This window comes from Blennius ocellaris, assembly GCF_963422515.1.
Source record: "Blennius ocellaris genome assembly, chromosome: 14".
Lineage (NCBI taxonomy): Eukaryota > Metazoa > Chordata > Actinopteri > Blenniiformes > Blenniidae > Blennius > Blennius ocellaris.
Genome location: NC_137663.1, coordinates 14,769,769 through 14,787,706, shown reverse-complemented (window position 1 = coordinate 14,787,706; position 17,938 = coordinate 14,769,769). Strand labels below are relative to the sequence as shown.

Genomic DNA, 17,938 nt, shown 5'->3' with positions numbered 1-17,938 from the left:
TTATACAATGTCAAAAATCCAGATAGTCAGATATTGTAATTGCCATTGCTCTACCTGTTGGTATGCTAGCTTCAAAGTAGTTTCATCAAACTTTGCATAACTATGTGGGGATCTTTTTTTTTGTAATTTCCTGTAATGTAAAGTGGTATAAATGGGCATTAATATCCCTGAGGTCTGCCAATACACTGAGTACAACTGGCCAACAATACAAATATACAGTTATTGGATTACACTGTGTTTGAAAAAAAAAAAATCAGCCGTACTAACTGTAAATATTAAATACTTTGTGAAAACAAATGGAAGAATATTATAGTGTTTATGCTATGTTGTGAAATGCTACAAAAATAACTTTTATGCCAAACATGGTCACAGCAAATCAATAAAAGACATAACTTATTATGCCTTTCTTTAGGACTTGTGGTTATGTTTTCATAAAGACAAAAAATAGAATTGAAAATTGAAAAAAATTGTATTCCGAGAAATGTTTTGTGGAGTTGAGGTGATTAATAACAAAGCTTGGGGTATTTCACGTGAAGGGGAAAAGGCACATTTCCCAGCGCACGTCATGACGTCATGTGGTGTTTAAGGGCAGTGGAAAGTTTTGAGGCGGAGTTCTGAAGCGCTGCCTTCTCATGCTGCGTTCACTGACTCAATGAACATCTGACATTTACTCAACCATCTCCGTAAGTGTCTCCTTCAATTTCTCTACATTGTTTAAAAAAAAATTTACGCTAATGACAGCGTCATAACTTTGTTGGAGTAGTTAATTATAGTTCCTTGTGATCCTACTTAGTGTTAGAAAAAGCCATAATGTTTTTATATTAATGCCGTTTTCTTTCCATATACTTTATGTACTTTTGCAGGTCAATTATGTTTTATACATTCTAACATAGTAAACCGAGATATTAACGTGTGTTTAAAACATAATTTATAATAAATTAATCTTCTTTTTTGAGATAATGCATCGTAAAGTCCGATGTCTTCATGTCATTGATTTGAAGAGTCGACGATTGTATGCCGTTATAATAAATCAGTAAACACTTGGAGAGGATGTGGGGCTGAGGTATTGTGTCGCCTCGGGGATTTCTCCACATTTCAGTCGTTCTGAAGTGGTTTTTTTTTTCGTTCCGTTTTCGTTTCTCTCCCACAGCCGTGGGCAGCGGAGAGGCGGCGGCCGTGACGAAGCTTCGGGACTTTCCGGCGGAACCATAAGACACACAGGGGTGAGTGGCTGTGTCACAGGCAGAATGCAATAATTACTCTGATTCAAAGGTTGTCTCGCTTTTCGTTGCGTAACTCATAGTTGAAGGGTTTTTATTTTACTTCCCCGTTGCAGCTGTACAGCGTCACGAGCTGTAATGCGCTGTGGTTAGCATTAGCAGAAGTTAGCACGCCAACGGCGGCGGAAATGCATGAAATGTTTTATCACTCAGGAGCGGTTCTCCCAATTTTAATGAACTTAAAACTGATTAAATGTATACCTCTGGCCTGGAATACTCTGTGACTGATGGTTGGTTAGCAGACGTGAACACAAACGGCGAAAAATGTTTGCTAATGATGTAGCTAATAGCTGTGAGTTCAGGGGCAGTAAACATCATGTTATTTTACTGATAAACATGTTATTCTGACTGATAGTGAGAGGGTGAACTATTATTAAATGTTTAGTAACATTTAGCTTGTAGTCGCCGGGTTCAGAGCAAGATGTGCTGTGTTGCTTAATTTTTCTGCAAACAATAGACCCAGAATGTGAGGATGTCATCACAGCCCTGGTATGGCGACAGATAAAGGAAATACTGGCAGCTTCTTTCAAAAACCTTTTCCAGGATGTGATTTATAAATTTTTTTCTTTCTTTCTTTCTTTCTTTTTGTGGCTTTAGGCTGTTTGGCAATACCAAGGGCAATAATCAAATCCAGTCTTCTCTAATAATTAAATATATTGGCGTATTATATAGGTGCTCACAGTCTGAACTTATTCAAGAGATATGGCTTTTCAGTGTATTTATGTTTAGTTTCAATCTTACTGTGATGGATTTTTTGTGTCGTTTGTTGTTTGATGTATTTTTCTGTATTTTTGTGGGGTCATTTTACATCTCTTTGTAGTTGTTTTGTTTCCCTGTGTAGTGATTCTTTGTGTCTTTCAGTTTTGTTGTTGTCCCCCTGACCCAATGTTCTACTTCTCTTAAAGACTGTGGTGTGCGTTTTCCATATTCGCATGCATAGTCAACATTATATAATTCTGTCTTTTTTTTGTTTTCTTTGCAGGTCTGCCAACTGCACAGAGACGTCAACTATATTACCTGAAACTTTTTTTTAATAGGGATTTTACTATTCAAATATGGAGACTTAAAACACCTTAAAAAGGGATGTCCACCTCAGGGGGAGGGGTTTGAGAACACATATTCCTTTGTCTGTGTGTGTGTGTGTTTGGGTGTATGTACCTTTGATTGTGTTTGTCATAGTATATTGTTTGAATGCATACTTGCTTACTCTGGATTACTTACAACCACACAAACACACAGTTGAAATAACACACCCCCGTGAGCTTCTCTTGAACAGTATTGTAGTGCAGAAAGTATTGTTTTATAGCTTTTAAAAAAAAAAAATGGCAAGAAAAGGGCATTTAACAGTGGAAGAGAGGCATTCTGTCATAATACTTAAAACTGTAGGTCTTTCCTACAGTGAAAGTAAAGGCGTTAGTGAGTCCATTTTATTTCACCATCAAAAGGCATTTAGAAACTAGTTACACCTCTGATAGGGAAGACCCACAACCCCAACAGAAAGTTTCTGAGCGGTATGAGCTTGTGTGATAGGCGGCTCACAGGACAACCATGGTCGACAAATCATGGTCGTAGTAAGCAGGTCTCAGTTTCAACAGCGAAGAGAAGACCTGGAGCCACAGGTTTGACCGGAAGAGCTGCAGCAAGAAAGCATCGGCATGAGATAGAGAAAATCACTTTCTTTTCCACAGACTTCATCGGAGGGAACCTTCTTCTTCTGCTCCTTTTATTTCTGTCCTTTCCTGTGTGAATGAGTACATCTATATGCGTGAACAAGACCTCAGCTTTTCTCAAACCCCTCTCCCCTTGAAGGACTTCTCTTTTGATTTAAATAACTTAAAAAAACAAAAACAAAAATGGAAACTCTTGTTCAACTCAAAAACAATCAATTTCTAATGGGACTGTGTCGGAATGGGCCTCCACCTGATCTGCAGTATGACAATTCCTCAGGTACAAATTTTCATTTATTTTTACCAAAGGTCCTGTGTTACAAGATTTATTTGTGATGTTAATTTTGTTTTTGTTTGTTTTTTTCATCTTCCAGAGCTCTTCCGCATCTCTACCTTTGCTCGTTTTCCTGCCTCAGTCGTCACAGAGCGAAGTCTGGCGAGGGCAGGTTGGTTCTACACTGGCGTCGGCGACCGTGTCCAGTGCTTCAGGTGTAGCGTGACTGCAGAGGGCTGGCAGGCGGGAGATTGTCCAACTGAGAAACACAGACAGCTCTCTCCCTCCTGCTCCTTCATCCAGAGCCTCCCTTCCACAGCCAACCTGCTCTCTTCCTCTCACTCGGCCTTCTCCCCACTTCGCATTGCTCCGGCCATACCAGTAAGAAAGCAAGCTCTTACTTCTGGGGCGCGTTTGACTCGCTTGTGTGGATTCTTCAACATTTGGCTTCCATTTGTCTTTTAGATTTCTGGTCCAGGCCCGGCTGCTCCCAACCCGTCGGCGAGCCAGGGCGAAGACCCAGTGGGCTACCTGAACATGGGGTTCTCTGCCCCGCCTCCCTCCAGCCCCCTAAGCTCACGCGGTGTCGAGGACATGTCCCACCAGAGGCCGACGTGCCACAACCCCAGCATGCGCAGGGAGCAGGACAGGCTGGACTCATTCCACTCCTGGACGCTCTCCATCATCACTCCTTCAGAGCTCGCCAAGGCGGGTTTCTACTACCTGGGCCAGGGCGACCGCGTGACATGCTTCAGCTGCGGAGGACAGGTGTGTGTCCACCGCACGTCAGTGCTGGGTTTTAATTTTATTCTACTTAAAGCAAGCTTGTTTGAGATCGTCTATTTGAAAAAGAAGTGAGTTCGTTCATTCGGGCAGTAAAGTAATTCAGACGCATGACAAAGGTTTGCGTTCTTCTTTACAGTTGAGTAACTGGGAACCGGGCGACCGAGCCGTATCCGAGCACCAGAGGCATTATCCAAACTGCCGCTTTGTCCGCGGCGACCGAGCCGACAACGTGTCGCTAGCCGGAGGCGCGGCAACTGCCGCTCTGGCGGCAACTTCGCAGCTGTCATCCGGAGCCGTCGCCCTTAATAATGTGTCGAATCCCTCCATGCAGCAGAGGGATGAGAGGCTGCTCACGTTTGTCAACTGGCCGTCTCGTATCCCCGTGCGGCCGGACCAGCTGGCGAAAGCCGGATTCTACTACGTCGGTACGGACAGAATGAAAGAGACACGGCGGTTCTTCACGCCGTAACAGAAAAGTTGTTCTTTGTCTGAGTAATTAAAAGTCATTTCAGCTAACGTATTAGTATTATAGCTCATTTTGCTCTCCTCACATTTCTTGAAAATTCACTTATAATACAAGAGAAATGGGCTGGGTGATGTTTGAGCATATCCAGTGTTTCTGGACTCAGTTTAAATGTTGATGGTAAATATATTAAGAGAACTACGGAATTTTACATTCAAATGCATTTGTGGAGAAAAAATAACTGTGTGCTGTGTGACTCATTTAATTATCCATGATGGAAAACACCCCCACTTTGACTTTTCTCATAGATTTATTAGATGTATGAGGCTTCCCCTCTTTGTGTTTGTTTTGGGGAGGGGGTTTCCAAAGCAGACGGGGATTATCTAAGTTTAAGTATTTGTACAGTTTCTCTTCATTTGAACAAGAAATCTCTTTCATTGTCAGCACAATTGAATGAAACCAGAGCGAAATACAGCACACAGTGTGATCAACATTCAGATTTTAAGCAACAAAAAGGGAAGTTAACTATTGGGGAGAGAGAAGCAAGCAATCAGTTTCATGTCAACTTGATCAAAATGACCACATTTTTCCCCTTAAAGCTCAAAGACACTGAAAAGTACTTTGTTTCACCTGCAGGTCGCAACGACGACGTCAAGTGTTTCTGCTGCGATGGAGGTCTGCGATGTTGGGAGTCAGGAGATGATCCGTGGGTCGAACATGCCAAATGGTTCCCTCGGTAAATGCTGTTTTTAAATTCTGTATTGATATTTATTTGAATATCTGTCAACCGACTTGGTTTATAAACATTTGTCGTCGTCTTTTTTTGGGGACGGGGATCGCAGGTGTGAATATTTGCTCCAAGAGAAGGGACAAGACTTTGTTCACCAGATCCAGGCTCGCTTTCCTCGCCTGTTCGAGCAGGTTGGTAGAAAACTGAAGTTCCTGATTGTTTTGTCTCATCCAGCTACGAATGACTTGATTTAAATGGTTTTGTTTCCCCCCCCCCCCCCCCCCCTTGAAGCTTTTAACAAACGGTGACAGCACATCCAGAGAGTTTGTGGATCCACCAGGTGAGTCCGAGTGAATTAAAGTCTGTTACATAACATCTCACCTTCGTATCCCCAATGTACTGCAGTATTGTTCCTTTGTTAAGGTTTGTCAGACTCTGTTGCAAAATTCCCGTATAAAACGGTTTATAATGTCTAACCTCTGAAGTGTTGTGAGGTTCCGAACTCTGATGTGTGTGTCTGCGCTCTCTCTCTCTCCACCTCAGTGGTTCACCTCGCTCCAGGGGAGGAGCGCTCCGAAGACGCCGTCATGATGAACACCCCGGTGATCAAGTCTGCATTAGAGATGGGCTTCGAGCGCAGTCTGGTCAAGCAGACGGTCCAGAGCAAGATCCTGACCAGTGGAGAGAACTACAGGACGGTGCAGGAGCTGGTCTCAGACCTGCTGAGTGCCGAGGACCAGAAACGTGAAGAGGAGCGGGAGATGCTGGCCGAGGCGATGGCATCAGGTGCGCATCCATACACTGCTCGACATCGACACTGCATTGCTGAGAGATCATCACATGTTGTTACGCCAGCAAGCAGGAATGTCCTCTTGATTTCCTGTTTTGTTTTTCTTCTTCTTCAGATGGCTTCACCTTTGTGAAGAGGCACCAGGCCGCATTGATCCAGCGTCTGAAGAGCGTCGAGCCGGTCTTGGACCATCTGAGGGAGCAAAACGTCTTATGTATGTTCAACTGGCGTTTGGCAAATTGTTCCTACGTTTCAAGAATTTTGTTTCTGTTACTCAAGAGAATGATGTCAACAATTGTGATTTTCTTGGTGGTATACAATCTTAACAGTATCCATCAGGTTCATGCAACCCTGAAAATGGTCTGTGTATCTTCTAGTTTTTGACCGTTTGTCCCTTGTTGATGTGCAGCTGCCGAGGAGTTCAGTGGCCTTCAGGCTCAGACGTCGGCCCAGCAGCAGACAGCCCGACTCATCGAACTCGTCCTCACCAAGGGAAACGCTGCCGCCGAGGTCTTCCGCAACTGGATCCAGAAAAATGATGTCCACTTGCTAAGAGATCTCATGGGTATTTTATTTTTATTTTTTTTTCTGTTGGTCACAAAAAGAAACCACTGTGTGTCCTTTGTGTTCATTAGTTTTGACACTCAATACCTTAACATATTTTTGGGCATTGAGGACTTAAGTGTACTCAGATGAGCCTGTTCAAGTCATGGATGCCAGAAGCACTGTGATCAAACTGTACCCGCCTGCTTTACTGCAGTCCAGACACAGATTCTTATTTCCATTGTGCATTCACCAGATCCTGAGCTAAGTGCATGTTTCTTTCACACTTTCAGCACAGTCAAACGAAGCTGCATCACCAAGTCAAGATCTTTCAGGTATGAGGACACTCCTGAGCCTCAGGCAGAACAAACTGTGCCTGACTGACTGATCAAGAAGATTTCACTTTTAATTGCCTTTCTTTTCTTCATGGTGGTCATTTCTGGGTTCTAGAGGTTCATAGTCGTGTAAACTGCAGGACAAAACATCAGTTGCAACATTTTTCCAGAATTGCTAATTGTTGAAAAAGAAACCTTGCTTTGACTTACTGGCTTAATACGCTGTACTTCTGATGCTATTTTGTTGTGTGGGAACATCAAAATAAGTATATTTCAATACTAAGAGATGAGTTATTTTTTGCCGCTCTTGATTTAGAACTTCACAAATTAATGCAAAACTTTTTCATGTGTTTTTGATGTATTTTAGATGGAGGAGGAACTTAAAACATTAAGTCCATGAACACGGTTATCATAAGAGCTGAATTGTAAGTTAGATGCATTTTTTTTTCTTTCTTTCTTTCTTTGCAGACCTCCCGATGGAAGAGCAGCTGCGTCGCTTGCAGGAAGAGCGAACCTGCAAGGTGTGCATGGACAAAGAGGTCAACATCGTCTTCATCCCGTGTGGACACCTGGTGGTGTGCAAAGAGTGCGCGCCATCTCTACGAAAGTGCCCCATCTGCAGAGGCCTTGTTAAAGGCACAGTTCGAACATTCCTCTCTTAACAGGGTTGAAACTTGATGCTAGTTTTGTCACAATGTGACTGAATGTAAGCAATATATATAGCTAATGTAGGAAGATGTACACTTCCTTCCTAGTATTAGATATAGGGGGTGTTGTGGCCTCAAGCCTCCCAGGATTTCATGCATAATTAGATGAAACTCTGGACAGCCAAATCTGATCAGACGTCAAGTCCGATTGTTCAGTAGAGAACTCTGTATATTATCTCATGCCACCTAAATGTATATTTTTTAGTAAAGATTACTGCATTGATCTGGCTTATAAAGAACCATGTATACATTTTCCATGGATGCTTAGTGTGGCATTTTGTGGAAATACGGTTTGAATCCAACATGGTGGCCCATCAGCCATCAACTTATTAAAAGTGCTTTTTTGGTTCAACTATTTAGAAAGCCATATTGTCCTTTTCTGATGCAACACAAATGTCAAATTAAAATGAAAATTAACTGAAGTCTCGTACAAATGTTTTGACTCATAGTGCACTCATGGTATTAGATCACCAACATCCTGTGGTTAAAGGTATGACGGGAGGTCTCGGAATTAACTTCAAATCTTGTTGAGACTGTCATACTATAAAATAGATGTCTTGGGCCATTGTTTAAGCAGTAACCTACAACCTTAGAATTGTCAGTTATCTAGTAACCCCTAGACAGTATTACAAAACTGACAAATCCAGCCCAAATTGAAAATGGTCAAGTCCCCAACATGCCTGATTTTGAATATTCTGAGATGTTTGTACATTCAAGAAAGGTATTTATACATAAATAGAACAACCATCATAATAGTTCTGGAATGCAACAGCTTCAGTGTGTGAAGATACCTCACAAATTCAAAGACAATTAAACTTTGGTTTATACAAATATTTATTCATCCACAAGTCTCCCCAGGCCGTTTAGATGATGCCAATCTGCAAAAGAAAAAGTACGAATAAGATTATGTTCATCCACACAAGAAAGTTGATTCTAGCGAGTGTTTCTGGCATCAGTGGTTCCTTTGAAATGCATCATACATTCAGACCAAATTAATTTACATCATGTGCACAGAACTGAAAAGCCCAACTCAAGTTCCTGGATCAATGAATCCTCACCTTGTTTGCAACATCCAACGCATCATAGTCTGGAGCGAGACGTACGTATGCCTTCTTCTCACCGTCAGGCCTAAAAATGGGTTGAGACGAGAACTTGTAAGCGGAATTGAAGGAGTTGGACGGAAAAATTGACAGATGTTTGACAAACACCTGCAACAATGGCACTATGTCCCCCTCCCAGACTAGTCACATTATTGAGGAATAGTACTTTAAAAAACTGCCATCAGTGCAGCTAAAGTAGACAATACTGATGAAATCCAAAGCAGTCTTTTTACCTGATGAGGGTGTTGACTTTAGCGACATCAATGTCATACAGTTTCTTGACTGCGTGTTTGATCTGATGTTTGTTTGCCTTGACGTCCACGATGAACACGAGTGTGTTGTTGTCTTCAATCTTCTTCATTGCAGACTCTGTCGTCAAGGGGAACTTGATGATGGCATAGTGATCCAGCCTAGTGGAACAGAGATGAAAAGAAACAATCAGCCTTGCAGTGCTCGGCAGAGAGCCTCACTGGACATCAACAATGAGACAATTATACAAGAACAATCTGGGTGCATCAGTAGTTTGTAAAATTGGACTCATGCTTTTTCATACTTTGATCGCATAGAACCATCATGTGCACCAGGATTGAAACGTTTCAGTACACATTCACGGTAACTCACTTGTTCCTGCGAGGAGCACTCTTGCGAGGATACTTGGGCTGTCTGCGGAGACGGAGGGTTTTAGGGCGACGGAAGGTGGAAGAAGTCCTGATCTTCTTCTTCCTCTGACTGTGTACACCTTTGAGCACAGCCTTCTTGGCCTTCAGGGCCTTCGACTTGGCCTCAGTTTTGGCAGGGACAGCTAGGACAGAAGGAAGTTAAAGTGAGTCGCAGGGCTAGGGAAGAACACCTGCATAGTATAGCACCAATTAAATGTTGAATATCAAGCAGCGAGATTACTACAGTGAATTCATCAATAGGTTATTTTTAAAACAGTGGTTCTACAGGAAAAAACTTTAATTGTATGTGAAACACACGCATACATAAGCCCTCAATCCAGCATAGGAGTAAACCTAATATCTGACTAAAGAAAAACTAAACATCAAGCCATGAACCATTAATTTCAATAATCTGCATCTTTTGGTGCGTGGTTCCAAAAGTCACATCCATATCACATTCCTGATATTTGTACTCCTTGCAAAAGCCTCACACAGCTAATGTTGCTTGCGAATTGAATACATTTAGTTCTCGACACATTATTGTAAAGCCATAAGCCTATAGAGGTTTACGGCAGTTGTACTTTAGATGTAACACGAGGGAATTCGAACACTTGGCTAAAGCGACCGTCCAAAGCTACGGAGTAGCAACACATGCTAACTCACAACGTGTGCTAATAGTAGCTGGATTATAATAAGCAGCTATAACCCATTTCCTTTGACTCGTGACGCTACCTGAGCCGTGATAAATGTCGTGAAGCTTTAGGAGGAAAGCAACTTCCATAAAAAGACCACGTTTAAGCAGCGTCAACATTAGCTTAGCAAGCATCACGTTTCCACATACATGCCGGAGACTAGCGAGAAGCCTTAGCTACATATTTACACCGCTGACAACAATATAATAGCATACAGGAAAACCTAACCAATCCATCTATCTATATCGAAAACATACATTAGCTGAAAGATGCGCTAACTATAGGATTCATTGATTAAAAATGATCGGACTGACGAACCTTCCTTCTTCACCTTCGGTGCCATGTTGAGAAAGGGAGAAGGAACGGGGTTTCCTGCAGTGTCAAGCATGGGCGAGATTTCGAGGTGAATGTATCGCGATAGTTCAGGGAGCGTCAAGGCCCAACACCAGTCATTCAGTACATGTAAAATATTTAATGTTTCAAACAAGCAAATTAATCAATTCTTTTGCCGATTTAATGATTTTATTCACTATTATCTCATACTGAAAATATTTAAAGAGTTTTTCCAGTCGGTGGAATGACAAGTTTTTATAATTCATTACAATTTAGTGGTTTTTCAATGTAACTAACTTTAATCAACTATTTCTCATTTTATCCATGATTGTTTATAGTTTGAGAGAAAAAAACATCTATGTGTATAAAGAACAATGTCCTTTATTATTCCATGTTTACATGCTTTATTTCACATACAAACAATTATCCAGGACACCCCACTCGCTAAAATATACCCACAAGATTCTCCTCCATGTCCGCTTATGTACCAGTTTCCTCCATGTTGGGGTTGTTGAAGCTTAAGCATAGCTGGCTGTTGGAGAAAGGCAGAGCACACCCTACACAGGATAGTAATCCATTTTTTTTAGGAAACAAACTACATTTAACCCATCCTATTCAGAGTTAATCTTAACTATACATAACACAGAGCGGTAAGAGCCTTACCACCTATAGAACATGCAAGTCCACTCTGGAAGGCGCTAGTGCAAAATAAAACAAGGCTATTTTCACTGTGAGGCAACAGTACTTAGCACTTTATTTTATAATGTCAGTTTATATGTATCAATTAGTTTTGTTCCTCAATATTGAAGGAAAAACACCCAAACACAACCAAAATATTTGCACTGACCATACTTTTGGGTAGATGCACAGTATTCGTCATCATTTAAAATACATGACATTTCCAGATTTTAAACCTGTTCTTATGAGTAGATTTGAAGAAAGAACACCATTACATATAAAACTCTTTATTTTACATCCTGAAAGTACCAAGCAAATATGAAAATGATGAGGAAAAAAAAAAGGTATTTGAAAATCTTCTAGCCAGTCTGTTCTTCCTGTTATCTTCTAGTCCGTCTTTGGCTTTTTCTTCCTCACAAATTTCCTGGAAAACACAAATTACATCTGAATAATTTACATTTACATTTGTAACCAGAATTATGTTAGGCCTTTTGTCCTTTAACTGGAAATATGTATACATTTTGATTATCCGAGTTTAATTATGGCATCAAATTCAGAAATGAATGTTAAAAAGCATCTTTGAAACACAAATCATGCAAGAACTTTTGTTTATTGACACACAAGAGTCACTGAGGGATTTTCTTGGTTCAAGGCAGTTTCTCCATCAACACTTTTCTTACTTTTTGACTGCGACTCCTGAAGAATTGGATCTCATCTTCTGAGAAACATTCTTGCACTTCTCTGCAGCTTGTTTCTTCTTTGGCTCCTCGCCTTTTGTCTTCTTTACCACTTTCTGCTTTGCCTTTTGTGCTTTGCTTTCTTCTTTTTGCTCTGGATGTGATGTCTGCTTCTGTGGTTTTTTCTGTGCTTTGCCTTTCTTCTTCATTAAGAAGCGAGGAGTTGTGCAAATGGTGCTTCTCTTGGGAGGTTTCTTTTCAAGTCTCCGCTTCGCTTTGCTGAACAGAGACAAAATATGGTTACCGAGATTGAAACTTGAATGACGAGACGTCACTTAAATAAATTTGTCATCTATATTTTAATGAATTCATCTTACCTGTGTATCTTCTTGAATCCGGTCATGTAATCAGGTACAGGGCAACCAGCTTGTTTTATAACATTTGCAATGCTGTTAAAAAAAAAAAAGAAGTAATGGGAGACATGTTCAGTCAAGATGTTGAGAAAACAAGTGAACTTCACCTGTCGACGTTCATATTCTAACAGATTGATATAGATTCCCTGCAAGTAGTAATGTTCGGTTTCCCTTCTTGCTTTGTAGCACAAAATCAAGCATCATCTCACTTCTATCTCCTTTGATCTGATCTTCAACACTTGATGTCAAGTAATTTTACAGTACTGAAATATTTATATCCAAATTTAATCACTTTGTACCTGCGCAGCAGCGGTTTGTCATTCTCTGTAAAGAAGGTGATGGCCTTCCCCTGATGTCCAGCTCTGCCAGTGCGACCTGACAAACACAAAGGTGCAAAGAATTGATGAACAAACTGCAAAACAGGAGGAACAAGAAGAGAGAACAAACTAAACAAGGGCTTTGACCCATTACAATGCTCCACTCTGCAAAGTCCAAATCTAAATTGAAGCGTAGGTTGGTTTACTCCTTGAGCAGTCTCAGCACACTTTAAATGATCTGTTCTATCGTTTAAACGTGTCGACACCAACTCGTTTGCAAGTTGTCATATTTTGATCATTCCAAACTGGGTCATTAGCAAAAGACACCACAGGAATATTTTGCCTTTTAAAAGAATCTAAATTCTCAAGACAATATCGTCAACATCCAGCATTCCAAACGCACCGATTCGATGAATGTACTCCACAGAGCTGGTGGGGAAGTCATAGTTCAGCACCAGGTTTACGCCTTTGAAGTCGATTCCTCTGGCCAGCAGAGCCGTGCAGATCAACACCCAAATGTTTCCGGAGCGGAAACTGTTCACCACGTTGTCCCGCTGAAACGGAGAAGCCGACCAGGAGGAGAAAGGTCAATGCAATCACGACACGGGAGATCCACCAGTCGGCCTGTTCGTCGTGTCCGTGTACCTGCTGCTGCGTGCGGTCGGCGTGGATCACATCCACGTTGATGCCTTCATAAACCAGCTCATGGAAAAGCTCTCGCGCTCGCTCAATAGACTGAACGAACACGAGCATGGGAGGCAGGAAACCCTGAAACACAGCGTGAAGTCATTTTACGACGTGAAACCAACAAGTGTCATTGGAATGAACGAAGCTCCTCAAAAGTGCCCGCACTTGTTTGATGATGTTCCTCATGGCCACAAGCTTCCCGTTTTCTGTCCCAACAAACAGCAGCTGCTGCTCCACCGTTTCCACCGCTGTGTTTCTGTATGGAGTACACAAAAAAAAAAAAAACTCAAGAGAATGCAGGAAGGGAACAACATGAAAGTGATTAAATCAGTTGCACTGGCTGATTATTACCTGTGTCCAATGTTGACAGAAACAAGGTTGTCGAGATTCAGGCGGCACCACTGTTCCACATCGTGAGTGCACGTCGCGCTGAAGAACGCCCGGTGCACTTGTGCACTCGAGCAGGCCAGAAAAATGGTGGCCAGCTGCTCCCGGAAGCCCGTCTTACCGCCCTCAAACAGCTTATCAGACTCATCCACAACGAGCCACTCCACACTGCGTAACCCCCCAAAAAAGAAGTCAAATAGTTCAGCTTTGTTCTTGTTGTTCAATGTAAAAACACAACAAGAGAGAAATACTGACATGAAGCAATCCCACCGACATACTAACTTGGATTTGGTAACATTGTCCATCATTGCATTGATTAAAAAACAAAAAAATACTAGTCTCTTTATAAACATTTCTTTGGTTTGATTTAGTTAGCTCCAAAAACTTAAACAAAATAAAAAAAGAGTAATTACTCAGGGACTAATATATAATATTAAAGCGACTATATAAATATAATTCAGAGCGAAACAGACTTACCGGCTCAGGTCAATTGCTGGAGGATCCTGCTTGAGGAGGAAGACGAGTCTGTTTGGAGTACTGACGAGTATATCTATGAACAGAAACAAAGGATGTTAACAGTGAGTAAATGTGATCAGCTGTCACTTTAAAAAAAAATTTTTTTTTTAAGGTTTTTAATTAAACCTCTTACCATATTTTTTGTTCGACTCGGGTCCGTATTTCTTGGCTGCCAGCGAAGCTTTGTCTATGATGTGAACTCTGAATCCGACTCCGTCCGAGAGGCGGAGCAGCTCTCTGTAGGTCTGAAACACATTAACACAGGACCCATAGATATGAAATATGAAGCAAATATACCACTGAAGAGGAGAAAAAGCTCCTGTTTGCAGTGGTCTGTACGTCAATTCAAGACTAAATGTAAGCATCGTGCAGCTGAAGTGGGCACACAATGGATGAATATGTGTTTATGAGGAGAAGCGTATCGATCAGTAAATTAATGTGATTGATCTTAAAAGATGTGGCTGCTAGATGTGAACACAGTGACTCCTTCTTAACATACCAATGGAAACTTAATATACCAATGGAAACTTGAGTTATATCACAGTTCACTGCTGCAGAGCAGGAGATCTGCATAATAGTAATTTTTCATCCACCAATGTGTTTTGAGACAGATTTTACTCCATAATATTTTTACTTCTGTCTCTATTTGGAAACTGTGAGTCGGGCTTTTGTCTGCTCCTCTTCTGTAAATGTTCGGTGACGCTGAAGTCGGACCCAAACACATTAACAACATTGTGTGTTGTGTACCTGGTTCGCCAGCTCTCGAGTTGGGGAAACGATAACGGCTCTGAAGCCCAGGTTAGCTGGCTGCTGCAGGTGGGCGAGAAGCGGGAGGCAGAAAGCCAAAGTCTTTCCGGATCCAGTAGGAGCACAAGCTAGAAGTTCACGACCCTGGCGGGGCAGTTCAAGAGACACCGTTACAGAACCTCACCGTTATCATTATTGAACAACCCCTCAATGTGTTTTCAAGTACTCACGTGCATCATAAGTGGTATCGCCTGCATCTGTATGGGCGTGGGCGAGTTGAGTCCGACTCCTCTGAGGTTCTCAATGACACGTGGGCTCAGGCGATACTCAGACTGCAGCTCCTGGAACGTGCACACTGGATCGGGTATGTCACAGCCGTGCACATTTATCCGGTGTCGTGAACGAATGCGATTCACCTGCAATCAAATAAATACACGAGGAGTTCACAGCGCTAAAATTCCAGAGACAAACAGTGGCAACTTTCTCAAAACTTGCATTTGTAAAAAAAAAAAAAAAAAAAAAAACAGAAATTGTCCTTGTACAAACCTTTTCTTGATGAAGATGCTTTAGCCTTTTCAGCGAAGAATCGTCTTTATCATCACCCTGGTTGTCCTGTATTCGTTGGTCTTGTGCAGAGGTCCAAGTGATGCCATTTCCACGTGTCTCCTTTGCTGGTCCAACACCAGCTTCAATCAAACAGAAGAACAAGGAGTGAGACTTTCATCTTTATGTCATTTCATACCACTGACAACTTTATATAGTGAATCTAGTCGAAATGGCTGAACAACTTACATCAGACCAGAACATATATAGAAATTACAACAATGTGTCTACACCAGGGGTGTCAAACATAAGATGCGTGTACCAAAACCAATTGCTTTATGTTGAGAGTTGGTTTTTTAATATCCAGACTTTAATCATGTACCTTTCAATGATATAAAAAGACTAACAACATCTCATATATGGATTATGAACTGCTGTTAACTTACACGAGCAACACACATCTTTCACCTTCTGACTCACTTTTCATATTTTTCTTCTTTTTCCTTGTGTCTCCTTTGCGCTTCCGCTTGCTTTCTGTCCCAGAATCTCCACTGTCGCTGCTCTCTTCATCCTTCTCTCTTTCCTCTTCTTCCTCCTCCTCATCATCATCAACTTCCTCCTCTCCCTTGGTCAAGCTCTGGCCTCCATTAGCTGAACTTGTGCCAAAGTAATCAATCGCAGAGAGAGAGTCCGAGGATGGGTCGCTTCCCTGAGATTTAGAAACCTACAAAATAATAGACAGCGTGTTTGTTTATTAAAAAAAAAAGTATTAGTCGGGTAAATTGTGTCCTTGGTCAAGCTCTCCTCTCATGTTTGGCAGCACGCTTTCACAGAACAACTCGAATTTGGCCGAAATAGAAGCTCAGTTGGATTCAATGAACATTTTTCGCTCAGTGTAGGTACAACTACATTTTCCAAGTTTACCTTAAAACGAGCGGCGTCTTGACCAAACCTCTTCAAATCAAATTTAGCTCCAGCTCCAAGTTTCCGAAACAGCTCGAAGGCGTCCATTCCGCAGCGCGTGGTGCGTCTCCACGCATGGGCACGCATCAACATCCGGGGCATTCACAGAGCCGCTCTGCCGCCCCCTGCAGGCGCGGAGTGGAACAAAACATTACAATCCTCTTCAAATACTGTATGTTCAGAAAGTTGGTATATTTAAGAAGAATTAATTAATTGTATCTTTAGTACTAAGCCTTAGAACGAGGGTCACCTAAAAAGTGATTTTATTTAGCAATTCAAAAATATCAACAAGTTGTATCAAAGCAAACTATATCTATATAGCACTTTTCAGACATTCTGTGGCAGACTGCTTTAACAGACCTTAAAAACAAAACACAAAGACCCCCCCCCCCCCACACACACACACACACACACACAATCTTCTACTCCACACCCTAGAAATAGGATTGGTCAAGGAGGAAAAGTAATTTCCAAAAGGAGACTAATTAGGTATGATTAGTTTAGTTTTAATTTATTTAAAGAGTACAAAAAATCCTTAAATACAGGCACTTGTTTACAGATTGTAACTCCAATATGTCTAATCAACTCAAGTGAAAATAAAACAATACATTGAATGATCCTCATGAACAATGGTGGTCTTTAGCAGAATGAGTTTAAATTGGAACACAATTGTACATCCATCCATCCAGCCATTTTATGTCGCTTATCCGGGGCCGGGTCGCGGCGGCAGTAGTCCGAGCAGAGTTGCCCAGACACTTCCTCCAGCTCTACCGGTGGCACCCCAAGGCGTTCACAGGCCAGCCAAGAGACATAGTCCCTCCAGCATGTCCTAGGTCTGCCCCGAGGCCTCCTACCGGAGGGACATGCCCGGAACCCCTCCCTGGGGAGGCGTCCGGGGTGCATCCGAAACAGGTACCCGAGCCACCTCAGCTGGCTCCTCTGGATGTGGAGGAGCAGCGGCTCTACTCCGAGCTCCTCCCTGGTGACTGAGCTCCTCACCCTATCTCTAAGGGTACGCCCAGCCACCCTACAGAGGAAGCTCATTTCAGCCGCTTGTATCCGGGATCTCGTTCTTTCGGTCATGACCATAGGTGAGGGTAGGAACGAAGATCGACCGGTAAATCGAGAGCTTCGCCTTTTGGCTCAACTCCTTCTTCACCACTACAGACCAATACAACGTCTGCATAACTGCAGATGCCGCACCGATCCGCCTGTCGATCTCACGCTCCATCTTTCCCCCACTCGTGAACAATACCCCGAGATACTTGAACTCCTCCACCTGTGACAAGGGCACTTCACTGACCTGGAGGGGGCAAGCCACCTTTTTCTGGTCGAGAACCATGGCCTCGGATTTAGAGGTGCTGATCCTCGTCCCAGCTGCTTCACACTCGGTTGCGAACCGCGTCAGTGCACGCTGAAGATCCAGGCTTGAAGGAGCCAACAGAACCACATCATTCGCAAATAGCAGAGATGAGATCCTGTGGTCCCCAAACCGGACCCCGTCCGGCCCCCGGCTGTGCCTAGAAATTCTGTCCATATATATGAGGAACAGAATCGGTGATAAAGGACAGCCCTGCCGGAGGCCAACGTGCACTGGGAACAGGTCCGGCTTACTGCCGGCAATGCGAACCAAACTCCTGCTCCGGGAATA

At 42.4% G+C, this 17,938-nt stretch overlaps 3 protein-coding genes across 3 annotated transcripts; 1 reads left to right on the top strand and 2 right to left on the bottom strand.

The window, feature by feature from the left end:
- The first annotated feature begins 653 nt into the window (after positions 1 to 653).
- On the top strand, positions 654 to 7,981 carry birc2 (baculoviral IAP repeat containing 2). Its single transcript, XM_080508636.1, has 14 exons — positions 654 to 683; positions 1,151 to 1,223; positions 2,263 to 3,227; positions 3,322 to 3,602; positions 3,687 to 3,989; positions 4,144 to 4,432; positions 5,107 to 5,206; positions 5,313 to 5,391; positions 5,492 to 5,540; positions 5,744 to 5,986; positions 6,106 to 6,204; positions 6,400 to 6,555; positions 6,827 to 6,868; positions 7,337 to 7,981. The coding sequence occupies exons 3-14, from the start codon at positions 3,134 to 3,136 to the stop codon at positions 7,528 to 7,530; spliced, it is 1,929 nt and encodes a 642-aa protein (XP_080364762.1). The 5' UTR covers positions 654 to 683; positions 1,151 to 1,223; positions 2,263 to 3,133; the 3' UTR covers positions 7,531 to 7,981.
- Positions 7,982 to 8,391: 410 nt separating this feature from the next.
- rpl23a (ribosomal protein L23a) lies at positions 8,392 to 10,414 on the bottom strand (the record flags this gene model as incomplete). Its single annotated transcript, XM_080508652.1, has 5 exons — positions 8,392 to 8,453; positions 8,634 to 8,703; positions 8,909 to 9,085; positions 9,297 to 9,477; positions 10,345 to 10,414. 5 exons carry the CDS (start codon positions 10,412 to 10,414, stop codon positions 8,439 to 8,441), a joined length of 513 nt encoding a protein of 170 aa, XP_080364778.1. The 3' UTR covers positions 8,392 to 8,438.
- Positions 10,415 to 11,335: 921 nt separating this feature from the next.
- On the bottom strand, positions 11,336 to 16,349 carry ddx52 (DEAD (Asp-Glu-Ala-Asp) box polypeptide 52). Its single transcript, XM_080508635.1, has 15 exons — positions 16,249 to 16,349; positions 15,805 to 16,048; positions 15,328 to 15,467; positions 15,012 to 15,197; positions 14,782 to 14,925; positions 14,168 to 14,279; positions 13,996 to 14,068; positions 13,483 to 13,686; positions 13,297 to 13,387; positions 13,090 to 13,212; positions 12,848 to 12,998; positions 12,427 to 12,502; positions 12,092 to 12,163; positions 11,718 to 11,993; positions 11,336 to 11,461 (listed from the first exon to the last, which is right to left on the bottom strand). The coding sequence occupies exons 1-15, from the start codon at positions 16,333 to 16,335 to the stop codon at positions 11,425 to 11,427; spliced, it is 2,016 nt and encodes a 671-aa protein (XP_080364761.1). The 5' UTR covers positions 16,336 to 16,349; the 3' UTR covers positions 11,336 to 11,424.
- Positions 16,350 to 17,938: the final 1,589 nt, after the last annotated feature.

Coding starts and splice junctions, on each gene's coding strand:
- ddx52 (XM_080508635.1), bottom strand. CDS start 16,335: ATGGACGCCTTCGAGCTGTTTCGGAAACTTGGAGCTGGAGCTAAATTT. Junction 15,468..15,804: donor AAAGAAGAAAAATATGAAAA/GTGAGTCAGAAG, acceptor GTTTGATTGAAG/CTGGTGTTGGACCAGCAAAG. Junction 12,164..12,426: donor GACAAACCGCTGCTGCGCAG/GTACAAAGTGAT, acceptor TTTTTTTAACAG/CATTGCAAATGTTATAAAAC.
- birc2 (XM_080508636.1), top strand. CDS start 3,134: ATGGAAACTCTTGTTCAACTCAAAAACAATCAATTTCTAATGGGACTG. Junction 5,392..5,491: donor TTCCTCGCCTGTTCGAGCAG/GTTGGTAGAAAA, acceptor CCCCCCTTGAAG/CTTTTAACAAACGGTGACAG. Junction 5,987..6,105: donor GGCCGAGGCGATGGCATCAG/GTGCGCATCCAT, acceptor CTTCTTCTTCAG/ATGGCTTCACCTTTGTGAAG.